General features: G+C 35.3%; 1 protein-coding gene and 2 long non-coding RNA genes across 10 annotated transcripts; 2 read left to right on the forward strand and 1 right to left on the reverse strand.

Moving 5' to 3' along the window:
- The first annotated feature begins 846 nt into the window (after positions 1–846).
- Positions 847–7,831, forward strand: LOC116281618 (uncharacterized). The gene is made up of 3 exons (XR_004191103.2): positions 847–1,014; positions 2,812–2,919; positions 7,623–7,831. It is a non-coding gene; the product is annotated as an uncharacterized lncRNA (long non-coding RNA).
- SRSF12 (serine and arginine rich splicing factor 12) lies at positions 2,577–16,306 on the reverse strand. Of its 8 annotated transcripts, XM_072965600.1 has the most exons (6): positions 16,136–16,242; positions 8,836–9,180; positions 8,375–8,443; positions 7,924–8,035; positions 7,615–7,756; positions 2,577–3,101 (listed from the first exon to the last, which is right to left on the reverse strand). In XM_072965600.1, exons 5-6 carry the CDS (start codon positions 7,743–7,745, stop codon positions 2,732–2,734), a joined length of 501 nt encoding a protein of 166 aa, XP_072821701.1. In that variant the 5' UTR covers positions 7,746–7,756; positions 7,924–8,035; positions 8,375–8,443; positions 8,836–9,180; positions 16,136–16,242; the 3' UTR covers positions 2,577–2,731. The 8 variants fall into 8 exon arrangements, with proteins under 8 accessions (XP_072821701.1, XP_072821695.1, XP_072821697.1 ...); XM_072965594.1 differs by lacking the exons at positions 8,375–8,443; positions 8,836–9,180 and adding an exon at positions 9,301–9,407 and having other exon boundaries at positions 7,924–8,025; positions 16,136–16,306; XM_072965596.1 differs by lacking the exon at positions 8,375–8,443.
- LOC140697654 (uncharacterized) lies at positions 15,126–15,607 on the forward strand. The gene is made up of 2 exons (XR_012074829.1): positions 15,126–15,173; positions 15,345–15,607. It is a non-coding gene; the product is annotated as an uncharacterized lncRNA (long non-coding RNA).
- Positions 16,307–16,347: the final 41 nt, after the last annotated feature.

Here is a 16,347-nt window from a genome sequence, read left to right on the forward strand (position 1 = left end):
TTGCCTCATGCAATGGGATTAGGATAAAAGCAGAAGTCCATATTTGTAATAATACAACAGTATGTCTTAGAATAGTTGTGTCTCAAGCAATATATATATGTATCTCAGATAACATATAAAGTCCTGAAATTAGTTAAAATTTTACATTTAAAAATAAATAACCCAGTGACAAGATTAAATCCTAGACTCTAGATAAAAAATTTGGCCTGTCTCCCCATTATGTTTGCATCTGCAAAATACCAGCTGCTATACAGAAATTATTTGTGTACTATACTCATGGGGAGAAAGAAACAAGCAGTCTAGTGGCCACTTTATCTTCTTTGACGTTAAATTTTTCTCTATGAATCCTGAACAAATAGAGGTAGGCAGTGTCCCTACACTAAACTTCGCAAGTACCTGAGTAAATATATTATCTTTAAAGGAAATGATCACAGATGTGTGAAACATTTGCTTTATTTTATAGACAATCTTACCCTAAGTATCCTCTCTTAAATGGCCTAAGAAACAATTCTATAGCAAAAGTGAACCCCAGAATAGGTATACCCAGAAGGTAACTTTCCAGGCTCTCAGCACAACTGCCAATCAATTTCCACTCAGTCACAGACCCCATTTTCATTGAAACCTATAATCTTCTCCTAATTCTATTCTCTACTTTCCCACTAAACATTATCTTAGTTTAGCATTTATCTTGTCAAAGACTTGTCTTCCAAAAAGGCAAGCACGGTGTTCAGGGAGGGCTGTATGGAGCCCAGCCATCCCCGAGCTCCGAAGTCTAATGGTTGTGTGACCTTGTGCATGAGGTCAGTACCTCTCTGCATCTCACTCACTGTACATGCAGTGGTATTGACCTCATAAAGCTGTTGTGATGGGTGAATTATGTAAAACTATAGGGCAGTGCCAAGCACATGGTAAATAATGAAGAAAGTTTGAACTATTATCATTCCAGTTTTTCCATCAAAACAAACAGTATCCTTCTAAGCAGACTAGGGATTACAATGGAAAACCAAATCAGAGGTAAATTAAAGGATTAAGCATGTTCAGAAACATTACCTTATAGCCTTTTACTAAGATAATGATTAAATGCAGAGTAAAGACACTATAATCAATTCCTAGTTAGTATTTGGAATAACTACATATGTGTGTAAACTCAAAACATTTATTTAGAAAATACAAAAAATTACTATTAATATTTGTCTTGCTCTTTCTTCAGACTATCCTTTCAATTTTTAATAGTGCCACATAATTTTATAACTAAATTTTATTACATCCGAACACTTCAAAGAGTTGTAGTTTTGAAATAAATTTTGCTATGGTTAGAGAAAATCTATTCAGAAAGTACAGTATACATGAATTTATGGTACTTGTCCAAATATTACCAGAATATAAATTAGTTTGTAAAGTTGTTTCTTACACATAGGATGTAAAATACAAAAAAAAAAAAAAGGAATTTGTATTCAAAAACAAATAGAAGCAACATTAGCTCCTATATGCTAAAAATATGCTTAAGCACTCTACATACAAATATTAACTGTATGGGCTGAGAACTTTTAATTTTCATATAATTCAACAAGGTACACCAGTAGGGCTCTATAAATATATCCCCTATAATAATCATTTGCAAAACCATTTTAGCACAAATACTACCAAAACCCTCTGAAAAACGTAAACTACAAACACATTTTTAAAGAAACTCTCAGTTTTAACAACTACAAAAGCAATGAGTATCAATAAAGTTATTTGGCTTAAAAAAATGAAGGGCAGTGTAATGTAAATCCCAATACTGCAAAGTTGTTTTTTGAGGATGCAGTCTTGAGTTTCTTAATACAAGAACACTTAAACAGTTTCAAAAATAAATAAGACTTATTCTATACAATTTAATGTCTTGAGCTAGAGCTCTAAAAAGAAAATATTAAGCAGTAGATGAAAAGTAGGTAAGTAGAATTAATGGTGTAAAATGATTTTTATACAAAATGTACCACTCTCCAAATGTATAAGGCTTAATATGAATATTTTTGGATTGTGAGCATTATACACAATTTTTAGAGTAGTTTCAAGCCACTCAAAATTCAGTATTTTTAAAACATTTTGATATTTATGAAGTGAATGAACATGGTAAAGGATGCAATTTAATGTCAACTTCTCTATACTGTTCCACCCAGTAAAAATAAAACTTTTGAGCTCAGGAAAGAATGTATCTTTTTCACGTTTGATGCCTACATAATTCTACTTTTAGAAATGTCAGAATTTTGTAATATGAACTAATATCCATCAGGGACTGGCCCAAGTTTAAAGAGAAAACACAAAGGAGACAAAGAGTTAAACAGTTTTAAGTTTGCCCTATGCAATTATACAATTACTTTTTACATGAAAGTAAAGTGCTTTAAAGTAAAAAATATTTTTGTAAAAGTTATTACTAATACTTAGTATCCAAGTAGAATTTTCTCAATTAGTTCCATTTTATCTATTTCCTTTGAAAAAGTACCCTTCTGCCACAAAGTAAACAGAAAATGGTCCATGAAATGGGACATTACTCACATCATAATTTGTGGTGTGGGCCCTTAAATTGAGACCAAATCTTTATTAATCCAAGCTAAAGAGATTTTATTTCTTGCACATGCCCAAAGTAACTAATGTCAACTCACATTTTCTGTAAGCCTTGAAGAATTTTTATTTAACATAATGAGGTTTAATAACTTATATTAAAGACTACACAGCACTCTTCTGTTGCTGTTCACCAACTGTTTTTATGACGATAACTCCGAGATCTGGAATGTGATCGAAAATGAGAGTGTTTTGCTGTTTGTGCTCTAGTTTCAGAATTGGTGTACCCTTTGGGAGATTTACATGGGGATCTTGCTATGGAGTCAGAATGTCTTCCATGTGATCTTGATTTTGTTCCTGAGCTAGTCTGCTTTTGAGGTGAGCTTGATTGTGATTTTCCTATCGACTTGGACCTTTTTTGTAAGGACTTGGACCTTGACCGTCCTCTAGAGCCAGAATTCCTTCTTGGAGTTCTTGACTGCCTTGCTGAGGTAGACCGCCTTGGTAGTGATTTGGAGCGAGATTTAGACTGACTGTAAGAAAATCGCCTGTGTCGAGACCTGCAAATATCCATAATGTTAGAGTATATATTTCACACCAAAACAGTTAACAGGTTAGGAAACAACACTTTAGGGAACTTACATACTTTATATAGTATTAGTTATGTTTTTATTGGATAAGCTAAAAGAAACTATTCTTAATTTTGTCATGCATGATTTTGGTTCAAACATAAGTACTAGTTTGTAATATTTGACCAAAAGATTTCTACTTTGTTAGATATATCTTAAGCTGAGTCAGTTCTGAAAAATATATTTGCATATTTAGTCTAGGTTACCTAATTCCTAAGAGGTACAAAAATCTGAAGGGAAAAAAAGAGAAAGAAAATAATTATTTAAAGTTGATCAAATAATGTTTATAAAAACAAAAACCTAGAAACAACTTGTGTGTGTGTGTGTGTTTTGTTTTTGTTTTTGTTTTGTAGGAAGAGGTAGTTGGGTATATTTATTTTTTCAGTGGAGGTACTGGGGATTGAACCCAGGACCTCAGGCATGCAAACCATGCACTCTACCATGATAGCTATACCCACCCCACCAGATGCAGAACTTCTGAATCTTGCCATGACAGAGCAGCTTGTTCTAGACTAATCTTCCCATAGAAAAGAGCCACATATAACAGCTAGACAACATTTATAAAACAACCATTAGAAGGCATTGGAGAATAACTAACACAACCATTAGTGAGGGGTATAAGCCGTGGCTTTTTTCCTAAGACCATTTTCCAAATGCCAGCATGGGGGAATTGAGCCTAGTTAGAAAACAGCTATTTGACTAAGAGACAGAGGCTAAAATTCAGAGTCACCAAATGGTTAGGACTCGGGAGACAAAATCCCAGAGATGAGGAAATTACAGCCTCAAAACCCCCTAAAATCTGCCCACAAATTCTCCTCAAGTCACTGGCTATCTTCTAGTTGCTCAGACACAAGACAAGACTCCAAAAGGTCAGCAAAGACAGCAGCTGAAATTTTCTGATACACATTGCGGTAAGAGGGGCTGGAATTCAAGTCCCCAAAAGGTCAAGGAGCCTTGAGTAAAACCCAAGCTTTCAATTAAGAACCCAGAAGGGCCTAATCCTACAGGTAAGGATCATGCCCTAGAAGAAAGGGTAAAGCTGGAATGGATCAGCCACACCAATGCCTCACGCCAAGCCTTGACAGGATGAAGGTGATCTGCCAGAAGAAAACAACATCCTCTGAAGAACATCATCCAAAACCTCTATAATTTTTCATCAATAATGGACAACATCCAATAAAAAAATTATGACGTATGTGAAAAACAGATAAAGATGACTAAAAATTAAGGAAAGTAAAAGACAGAGACCCCAATTTGGATATTGGCATCATTCAGAAAAGAATTTTTTAAATTATTATGATTAATATATTCAAGAAAATAAGAGAAAAAGATAAAAAAGATGAAAAAGAGAACTTCATCAGAATATCAGAATCTTTAAAAAGAAACAAATGGACATTTCAGAACTGAAATTATGATATCTAAACCTAAGAAGTCATTAGATGGACTTAATAACAGTCTAGATACAGCAGAAGAAATAGTGAACTGAAAAAAAGATTAGAAAAATACTATAGTGAAATACAGTGAGAAAAGAAATTACAAGAAATCCAGAACAAAGCATAAGAGTTATGCTGTGCATAGTCACATGACCAGAAGGAAAAACTGAATAAGGCAGAAGCAATAACTGAAGAGATAATGGCCTAGAATTTTCCAAAACTAATGAAAGGCATCAACTCACAATTTCAAGGAACTCAGTAAACCTCAAATAGAATAAATTCAGAGAAAACTATGCTAGGCATGTCACAGTGAAATTGCTGAAAACCAAAGTCAGAGAAAAAATCTGAAAATCTGCTAGAGAATGACACATGACCTTCAAAGGAGCAACATTAAGACTGTCAGCTGACCGTGGATATCAGAACAATGGAATGATATTATTAAAGATCTTGCCAACTTATAACTATCTCCAGCAAAAATATCCTTCAGAGATGAATATAAAATAAAGATGTTTTCAGACAAACAAAAACTGAAAGAATTTACTCCATTAGACCTGTATTCTACGAAATAGTAAAAATGCTTTAGGATGAAGGAAAATAATCCCATGTAGAGCCTAGAACTACAGAAAAGACTAAAGAGCACTGGAAAATATAAATATATTGATCTAGAATTTATTTTAAAATAAAAGCACAGTCTTTTATTTTTTTTAAAGCACAGTCTTCTAGAATAAGACAAAAGTCCTTGCTCCTTGAAGAGTTCACAGTTAAGTGATAGCACCAAGCTAGTTTATTTCCACATCCACTAAAAGCAAAAGAAGAGACCTCTTTTTTAGTCCAAGGTAATACATCATATATACTCAATATACCTACAGTATATGTTAGACATATATATATTCTGATCCATAAACACACACACACACAATCTGATCCTTATGAACCTTAAGAGCTAGGTAAGATTTGCATTCTCTATCATGTAACTTTACAAATGAAAAACACTGAAGTCAGAGAGGTTAAGCAATGGCCTCATGACTAGTACAAAGCAGAACATCACTGTCTTCAAGAAAATGTGGTTCTTTCTACTCCTGATACTCCATGATGATTGGGACAGTTGACAGACTTTTTTTCCTCCAGCCCAAGCAGTATACTTTACTGCCACTACACAACAGACAATGCTGTAAATATTCACCTTTTTTAGATCAATCAAGAGAAAAACTAGTTAACTAAGCTCTAATGCATTTGGAAACAGCTTATATTCTTAATAAATCAGAGGGGCATTTTTTTTCCTTTTCTTTTACAAACTAAGTCTTTTTCACCAAGGCCAGTAGATACTATTCAGTAAGTTAGGACAGTACTGCTTTAGGCACCATTCATTAATCTATAGTAATGTGAGCTGCTGAACATCACTCTCATACTATTAATGTCCTTTGTGAAGCCAGAAGCAGTACCACTGGAATTGGTGTGGCTTTTCTATACTATGGCATGTAAAATCTTTCTAATCTGAATTTCTTCTCACCAAATTTTAAGTTCTATAAACATAATTTGTATTTGAGTATATCAGTGTCAAAATACCAAATAATCAATAGGAAAATGGCTTTCCCTTAGCCATGGGACAAAATGGATTATTCTCCATAGATCCAAGGGAAGTTTACATTCTTATACTATCAGAGAAAGTATGATAAAAAGAATCAAGTTCCAGAATGATATGACTATTCCTATTTCTACACCAATCCTGGTGATAGCTCAATCCTGACCTGGGCTCTCCTGGCTCATAAAAGGAGCTTAAGGCCTCCTCCCACTTTCATGCCTCCCTAAGAATGAGCCAAAATCAAAGCATCTGGTTCACACCCAAGGAGAGGGGCTGAACTGACATGTAAGATTCTAGGGCTCTCACTAGGCCACATTTTCTAGCAATCAGCATTCTTGGCTATGAAAAAGTCACAGAATGTGGATGTGGTTCTCTCTTCCTATCTTTTCTCTCCACTTGGCTGGAGGGATTCAAGCCAGAGCACTTCACAGCCTTGTTTTTAGAATTAGGGACTTGGGGCAAAGACACTCTGTCTAGCTTTGGTATATACACCCCAAGCTCTTAGAGTTGAGGAATGGAGGGATTGGAGTGCAAGTGAGCAGCTCTAGTGATCAGCTTTGACTTGCTGCTCTGATACATAGCTTAGGTGTACTGCATGTGGTCCAGGAGAGCCAATTCTTTTTACTTACTGAAAGAGGATCCTAGTGTAAATGCTGATCATTCTTTAAGAACTGGCCTTAAAATTCTACATGCCTATGAAAAACTTACAGCATTAAAACTAAAGATAAATAGTCAAGGTAAGTGTTTAAGAATTTAAGCTAATACAATTCTACTAATACTAACACAATTTTATTTATTATTTAAATAGGTTCACCAAGTAATTAATTTCCTTTATGATTTACTTTTAATCTGACAGAAACAAACTCTTGCCTAGCAAAATAGATAACTTACAAGTATCTTTTTCGGAAAAATTTACTAGTTTCATGTCTTCTTCCTATAATACTACCATACTTGGAATTTATTCCTGAAAATAATTTACCTTTTATAAATATACTGATTTACATTAACTTTAGTCAACTTTCTTTCAAAAGTGATTATATTATATTTTTAATGAGTTTTTAATTATCAGACATCAAGATTCTTAATTCTAGGGTTAATTTAGGGAAATTTTATTTATTTAAAATTCCTCATTTTATTTGTCAAGTATTACATTTTAAAATTCTTTGCTTTCTCCTCAGTGTATATTATCTTTCCATTAAAATGGTTAAAGTTAAGTCTGTCATGAAATGAAACACTGGATGGTGTCTAATAAACCCAGGTTAAGATAATAATACATAATAAACAGAGAACAGCATATCCTTCTACAAAAGTTGATTCTCTATGTATATTAAAATAACTCTGGTGTCCTGTTTTTGAAAACTCTTTTAAAATGTTTTCCAGAAAAAAAGCAGAAAATTAAGTTTTGAATCCTTACGTATTTTGTACTCACTCTTTAAGGCTATCAGACCGCCGTCTATTTCTCCCCCATGAAGAACTTCTACTTCGAGTTCTCCTTTGGCTGGGGCTTCTTGATCTCCGGTGATCGCTTGGAGAACAAGGGTGACGTTCTTTTGATTTCATTTGGCCTGGTGCTAGAATATGAAGTTCAAGACTTATAATTCACTATCAATAAATAACCACTCAATAAATAAACCATTCAAATAGTATTATTTTCTGAAAGATTTTTAAATAAAAAAATCTGTCATTGCTGAAACTCATTCTGCTGAATAAACAAGATCTACTATTTGGTCACACTTACTTTTGCGATCACCTTGTGCAAACTGTATTTCAATCTGACGGCCACATACCCACTTTCTATTGAGGTTATAAAGAGCATCTTCAGCATCACGAACATCTTCAAATATGACTAGCTGTTAAGGACACTTTGAACATCAATATCAAGTAAAAATATTGTTTTTAAAAAATTATTTACATGTAACATGAAATTAATCAGAAAAACAAGTTTGAGTTACTAAGCTCACATCTCTAATATAAAATGAATAATCAGATAAGAAGTTACTTTTATTATCAAATGATCTATTATGATTCAAAAGAGTAAATCTAAAAATTAAAAAAAAACAAATGTGTAACTACATTTTTAATGTATTCATTAGTGCAACTGTAGTATGTATGTTTAATTTGAAACATGTTATGAGGGAAAATAAGTCCAACATTGGCTAGTATTATTAAATAAACTGTTTAGGACTCACTCCTTTCTTTCAGGTAAAAGATTTATCACGTTTTTCACTGAAAAAAATCAGCATGCAGAAGTCTTTATTCTGAAATTAAAATTACTCTTTCATTAAAAGGCTTTTTAATTCATTTAGGAGAAATTACTTATAAACAAAAGTGCAAACACATAAGTGAGCTAAAACATTACATTCTCAAAACTTATATGGTCCTTTAAAAATGATCATATCTAACTTTGAAACTACTGCTTTAAAAACACCTTTATGTTTTTATTACTTGGGATAGAATTAGAAACATAATATCCCACTAAACTCCCTTATCTATAGAAATTATATGTTTAACCTAACTAAAAATGGAAATAAACTATATAAAATGACTAAATAGCTGTCAGGAAGTTGTTCACTTGTTCAATTTTTTTTCTTTAAATAGAAAACAGAAAAAGCTCAAGTACTGCAAAACAAAATGAGACTTTGGCAATTACCTCCATGTCACTTGATCTTGACCTTGACCTTTATTCTTTAGGGCTTGCAAGATGGACTTTATAAGAGACGCAGAACCAACAAAATCAGACTTGGCTTTGACTCTGGAACTCTGAGTAAATGTAGGAAAGCCGAAGTCTCAACCTGGTGTTGGCTTTGTCTTTTGCTTGATAAAGACTTCCCCTCTTCCAGGTCTTTATACTGTGTCCACCCTCCCTTTTTACTCCTTGATGCTTCAACTTTAGGTGTCTTTTGTCTCGCCTGCTTGGTTTATGCTTGAATTCTAGCTAACAGGTTGGTTCAAACTGGGGGGCGCTTGCCAGCTACTGTGGACTGCTTTAGATTTTCTGAGATAAAGAAATAAACACATTTAATTAGGCAATATTAATCTCATAACACATGCTTCTGAATACACATATGTATACGCACATGTATGTAATCTGTTCACACACAGTAAAATAAAGGATATTGAACATAAGCAAATCCTCTTGGGCGGCGGGTGTAGAAGTCAAGTGGAATGTAAACGTCTACTATAGGGCCATATCGACCAAATTCACGGCGCAAGTCCTCAGGCCTGAAGTGTTTTAGAAATAAGGCAAAGAAATATGAATAGCCGGATTAAAATACTGTGCCTACAGAAAACCCACTTAAAATCTTCAAAAGAAAGTATATGATCCAGATTAGCACTATCTACAATCTCTCTGGGGTTTAGAAAAGAAGGAAAAAGAAAAGGAAACAAATTCTCAGCTCTCACCTCTGGAGATTCTGATTCAAGAAGTCTGGATTGGGGTTGGAAATTTGTATTTTTACCAGCACTGTAGGTGGCTGTTATGCTTAGTCAGGCTGGGGAACCACTGACCCAGCATATCGACTTTTGAAAGTTAATGCTATTGCAAGACTTTTCAATTGTCAATATAAAGAGTTCTATTTCATTAAGAACATATTCATTTGCCTCACTATAATTTCACATTTATGTTAACTGTTTTCAGATAGCAAGAATTAGATTCTAAAGAAGTCCTAAAATTATTTCTCAGGCTTTAAAGAAAGATGGACGTTTTACTAGTAAACATAAAACAAAAATAACTACCATATTCTCAAATTTGACAAGAATTTTTGAGTCACTTACGTGACTTCTCTGTGATAGTACTAAAGAGGGGATACCAAAGAAATACATAGCATAATATTTGTCTTCATGGAGCTACAACTTAACTGAAGAGACAAAACACTTGGAATTAAGAGCTCGCCGTTATAGTGTGTTTATATGCCAGCTACTGTTAAACTTAAGACCACTTAATTCCCAGAACAAGCCTACTGTTGTTTATAGATGAGGGCACAGACAGATGAACTCACCTAACGCGACCGAGGTAAAATCAAACTCCCAGTCTGACACTAGTCTCTGTTCCTAACCACTGAACCCTACTGCCTCATGAAGATCTGACAGATCAGCATCAAGCTATGAGCACAAAACATGGCTTAGAAGATGTAGCACATTTCAAAACACTGTGCAGAAAAAGACCCAAATGACTGCAAAGCTTCTAACTTGGGCAAATAAAAGAAAGATGGTGTCTATGAAGAAAATTAAATAGCTGGAAAAGAGATTTAGGTTGAAGAGGAAGGAGAGAGGCAAAAGAAGAAACTTTCAGGTTTAGAAATGCTAAAATTGACGTGATGCTGGTACACCCACTCTGTAAGAAACTGAAAACTGCCACTATACAAATTACACTAATTAATTTTATTTTCCTCTCATGACTAGAAGTTAGTGACTAAAGCCAGATATGTGAATATAGGAGTTATTACATAAAGATTCAGCTAACACTGACTAAGCTGAATACCAGGTGGTGCAGCCGATGTTGTGACAAGCGTTATTATACTTCTATTATTTATTATTTTATTTCATGTACTACTCACTATAACATGTTTAATTGTCTGCCTTCCCTGAGAGACTGTTAACTTTAAATTTAGAGTAGAGTGACAATGTTTTTCTTTCATTTATTCATTCAATAAATACTTATTGAGTACATACTATGGGCCAGGCTCTAGGAAATTTTTTTTTTGTATTTTTGTTGTGACCTATTTTGACATTCAGAAATGTGTAGAGATAATAAAACAAACATCCGTGTATCCACCAACAAGATTTATTATATCTCAATACTTGCCATATTTGCCATAATTTTCAGTATTTTTAAAGAAATAAGATATTATATCTTTCTACCTAAGAAACAATCATTGGTGTTCATCATTCCTCTGTATAACTTTGTACTTCTACTACAAATGCATATAAATGGTATCAGACTACCCATATAATTTTGCACCTTGCCTTTTCCTCCCTTGAGATTTCACCATGTAGCTCTAGTTCACTCATTTTAACTCCATATTGGTATAGTTATGAATAAACCACAATTTATTCATACATCCTTCTGTGGATGAACATTTAAGATGTTTCTTTTTAATGCAAACTGTGCCAGAGCACACATTATGGTGCGTATGCTTCCTAGAGCTCTTCTAGAGTTCTCTGAGATCTATCACTAGCAATACAATTGATGGGCTGGAAAGTATACATATCTTCAGCTTCACTAAATGTTTTCCAAAGTGCCCAAATCAACTTATACTCCTTAAGATATGCATCAGAATTCCTAGCGATGCAATTCCTTATTAACATCTTTCAATCCTTACCATTCTGAAGGACACAGAGTGAATGGGTATTTCATTATTTGAATTTTATTTAAACAACAGTGAAGTGCAATATCTTTACATGCTTATGGGTCATTTATTTTTTGTTAATACCTAGGGGTGGAATTTCTGGGTTAAAGAGGACATATATATTTAATTTTTACAAAAAAGCCAAACAGTTCTGTAAAGTGGTTTACTATTTTATGCCAAGGATGTGTAAGTTTCAGTTGTGCAAAACTTTGTCAACACTTGGTACTGTCAGTCTTTTTAATTTTAGCCATTCAAGTGGGTGTTGAGTGGAATCTCACTGTGGTTTTAGTTTGCATTTCCCCAATGACAAGTGGTGCTGAGTATTTTTTCATGAGCTAATTGGACATTTATATATTTTTCTTTGTGAAGTGTTTGCCCATATGTAATAGTAATGTTTGTCTTTTTATTATTGAGTTGTCAAAGTTCATTATTATCCTGAGAAAAAGTCCTTTGTGAGATGTATGTTCTGTGAATATTTTCTCCCAGTCTTTGGCTTGCCCATTTACTTTCATAATGGTATTTTTAATGAATAGAAATTCTAATTTTGATGAAATCTACATTTATCAATTTTTCCTTTATAGTAATTACTTTCTTTGTTCTATAAGAAATCTTTGCCTATCACCAAGTCATAAAGACATTCTCCTATGCATTCTTCTAAAAGCTTTACAATTTCATCTTTTACATTTCAGTTGATGAACCAGTTCAAATTATGTGAGGTAGAGGTTGCAGTAAATTTTTTTCCTATATGGATATCCAGTTGTTACAGCACCATTTGTTGGAAAGACTTTCTTTTCTCTAATGGCTTTAGTGCCTTTGTCAAAAATCAATTGACTCTATAAGTGTGGATTGTTTATGGCCCCTCTGTTCTGCTCTATTGATCTCTTTGTCTATCCTTAGGCCAATATCAAACTGTCTTGATTACTGCAACATTTTAGTAAGTCTTTAAGTCAGACAGTATAAGTTCCAGCTTCAGTGATCTTTTTCAAAATTATTTTGGCTATCTAGATACTTTGCATATTGATATATTTTAGAATTAACTTGTTAGTTTCTTTAAAAAAAAACAAAACCTTTGATCAGGAATGCTTTGAATCTATAATATAATCAATTGGGAGAAAACTGATAACAATATTTTGTCTTCCAACCTAAAAACATAGTATATCTATCAATTTATGTTGGCCTTTGATTTCTCTAGGCAACATGTTGTAGTTTTCAATGCAAAGATTTTCACAGGGTTTTTTTTGTGAAACTTATTCCTGAGTATGTTTTTTGATACTAAAGTAAATAAAATTTTTTTAAATTTCATTATTTGTTTGCTGTTAGTATACAGAAATACAATTTTCTCTAAGTTTACCTTGTATCTTGATAGCTCACTAAAACTCATTATTATTTACTATAGCTTTGTATAAACAAATGTCATCTAAGAATAGGGACAGGTTTTACTTCTACCTTTATAATTTTGTCTTTATTTTTCTTGCCTTGTTGCACTGGTAAGGACTGCAGTAATAGCTGAATGGAGGTTGTGAGAGTGGATATCCTTGTCTTATTCTGATCTTAGGAGGAAAGCATTCAGTTTCATCACTAAGTATATTATTAGCTATAGGTTTTTCATAGATGCACTTTATTAAACTGAGGAAGTTCCCTTCTAATCCTAGTTTGCTGAGACTTTTTTTTTTTTGGTGGGGGGGAGGTAATTAGGTTTATTTGTTTATTCTTGGAGGCGGTACTGGGGATTGAACCCAGGACCTCATACATGCTAAGCATGTGCTCTACCACTTGAGCTCTACCACCTGCCCCTCCGAGACTTTTTATCATGAATCTTGCTGAATTTTATCTAACACTTTTTCTGTATCATCACTGATATCAATATTCATGTAGCCTCAGACACAGTGTAACCAAAGAATGCTACTAAGCCTGTCCAACAAAGTACTCGATCAGTGCTCCCCAACCTAACATGATGTTAAGCCTCAAAATAGCAATGTTTTATTTGGGATTTGGATATCACTTTGTTCCATTAGCAAACTATATCTGAAAATTACTCTACACAGTAAAAAAGCAAAGATTTAAAATTAATATTCTTCTGGATCCACATTTGCTTCACCAGTGAAAAGAAATGTAACACAAATTATAAAAATGTAAAACGTATTTTTAAATCTGTCTTTAGTTCTTGTGCTCCATTTCATTACTAACAAATTTTATGCTAACCTATAATGTGTTTTAATGTCTTGTGCTTTATCATATACAAAATGGCTACTTCAAAGAAACATTTAAAATAAAATTTGGCTTTGTTATAAAACTAACATTAAATAAAGTATGGAAACAGGATAAAGAAAACCACTTAAATGGATTTCTTCCCAGGCTCATTTTCTATATATAGTTTTTTCATTTCTTTGATTTTTATATAACTGAAATCATACTATATATATATAATTTTAAACCATGTTTAACATTTATTCCAATGATTCTCTTTATAAGCATACTAATTGTTAAAGCTAATTTAAAATGTGTCTAGGTGTTATACTGCTATTTATCCTACACTACATGCCACCTGGTTTAAAAGAAGCTATTAACTGAGGTTACATGCGATGATTTTACTTTCATAACACTATTCAACAGCTGTGCAGTTTTAGGCAAGACCCTTAATCTCTCTAAACCTCAGATTCTTATCTGTTACATAAGGTTATTGAAAAATTTAATAAGGTAATATATGTAAAGTTTTTAGTACAATGCCTAGCACACAGTGGGTACTCAACAAATGTTATCAATTATTACAGTTTCATTAATACAAACGTCCTAGATTTTGAATGCCACTATCCCAGTGACAATGTTAAAAAATGATGGAAAAAAATGGAAGAGGAAATCAATAAATCTCAGAATCAGTCTTGGTTATCTAGTTCAGCGGTCACATCACCTGCAGATATGTTTTATTTGGCCTCCACAATGTTTAAACATTTTTTTAAAAGTGTTGAAACTGTCAACATTTTACAGCTTTTAAATCTACAAAAATGGGAATTTCATATGATTCAACTTAATAAATGCCAACATTTTGAAACTGAGTTTACACACACAAAATACAGCCTTCTGACTTCTTTTGAAAATTAAAAAGATGTGGCAACAAGTTCAAATGTCCCCCCAGTAGTCACCAGCCGAAGCTTAGTAGCAGCCACTGTCCTTCTGAGGTAGTATAAGTTCTTTTCCACTTGCCACAGTCCACACTATCCTATTGTCCCTTAACCTGACAACTTCACTTATTCATATTACCCTGGCTGGCCCCTGTGGCCATGAGAATTGGAAACCTTTCTTTTTTTTTTTTTTTTTTTGGTTGGCATACTAGAGAGGTTTTATCTTATTCAGTATTCAAGTGGTCTGTTTAAATGTGGACATTTTAAAATATCTTACCCAAGTTATGAATTTTGCTTGTTCATAACATATTGATAAACAGATTGAGAGAAGAAATATAAACACAGACATCTTTTAGATGTTAATTAAGGTACATTAACTCATAGTCTCTAGTTGTGACATATATAATAGTAGGGATCAAATTTTAAAAAACCTTAACATTTACTTCTCAGATGTAAATGATGATTACTCCTGATGGCTCTGGAGTCAAGGGCTCCAATATCTTTCTAGTCATGAAGCCCAGGTAAGTCATTAGAACTCTGAGTTTGAGCCTTCCTTTATGTACAATAACATAATTTTGAATACCTAAAAAGACTGGGGGAGAGGGGGCTGGGGAGTAAATTAAGTGAGCCCAAAGATACGAATATGTCTATTAGTGCCCCGACTCCCTTCATTCCCTGTGGTTCTTATTAAGGAAGAAAGACACTGCTAGACGAAGAAGTCAATCCTTAAGATCCATGTTTAGGTACTATGGAGACAGAATACTCCAACGTGGGGCAGGTGGACTGAGAGCATCAGAATCGACCAGGGAAGTCTATCCAAACCATTTCGCCGGGTGTTTATAGTGCACTGAGAACTTTAAAGAAAAGCATATCTATCTCATTCACTGAAGTTACCCTTTGTATGTACGATAAAACTGTGCAACAAATAAAATTCAACCAGCACCACCTGTAAGTAGACCAGACTGCTTACTACAGGCAAAGGGAATCACAAGGCCCAAGGTACGCATTATTGTGTAACGCGTTCTCACCATCCCCAATTCCTTCTCATCTAGGAGGTAAGGCGCACGGCTTTATCCGGGCACGGCGACAAAGGGGCCGAAACGCAGGCGCCCGCCCGCGGAAAACACTCACGGCCGGAGGCGGGGAGGGACCCGGGTTCCCGGGCAAGAGGCAGCCGGCGCTCCGCCGATTCTGGCGGAAGGAATGGGTATCCGCCGGCCGGCGAGGTGCAGGGAGCGGCCAAGCGCGGCGGGGCCGGGACGTGGGGCTGCGCCGGGGCGGAACGCCGGCCCGTAGGGCGGAGGCGAGAGTCCCGCCCAGGCCCGAGTGGCCCGACGGCTCCCACCGCCCCCGGGAAGGGCTCCTCCGCGGAGAGCCCCGGCCCGGCAGGCGAGGAGGTGCGGGGCAGACCCGCAGGGCTCCGCGCCGCGGCCGTTGCCCGCCCCTCCCCCGCGCCCCTACCTGCGGCCCCGCCGCCGCTCACCTGGTGGCGTCCGCGACGTTCCTGACGAACAGGGAGGTGTTGGGGGGCCTCGTGTAGCGAGACATGACCGCCTCCTCCGTTCCCTTCGGGTCTGCCCGCGGCCGCCGGGCTCACTCCGTCTCCCGCCGCCGCCGCCGCCACAGCAGCTCCGCCGGCCCCCGGCGCGACCCCCTCCCCTCGGCCTCGGCCTCGGCCCCGCCAGCGCGCAGCCG

The sequence above is a fragment of the Vicugna pacos genome, chromosome 8, assembly GCF_048564905.1.
Source record: "Vicugna pacos chromosome 8, VicPac4, whole genome shotgun sequence".
In the NCBI taxonomy this organism is placed as follows: domain Eukaryota; kingdom Metazoa; phylum Chordata; class Mammalia; order Artiodactyla; family Camelidae; genus Vicugna; species Vicugna pacos.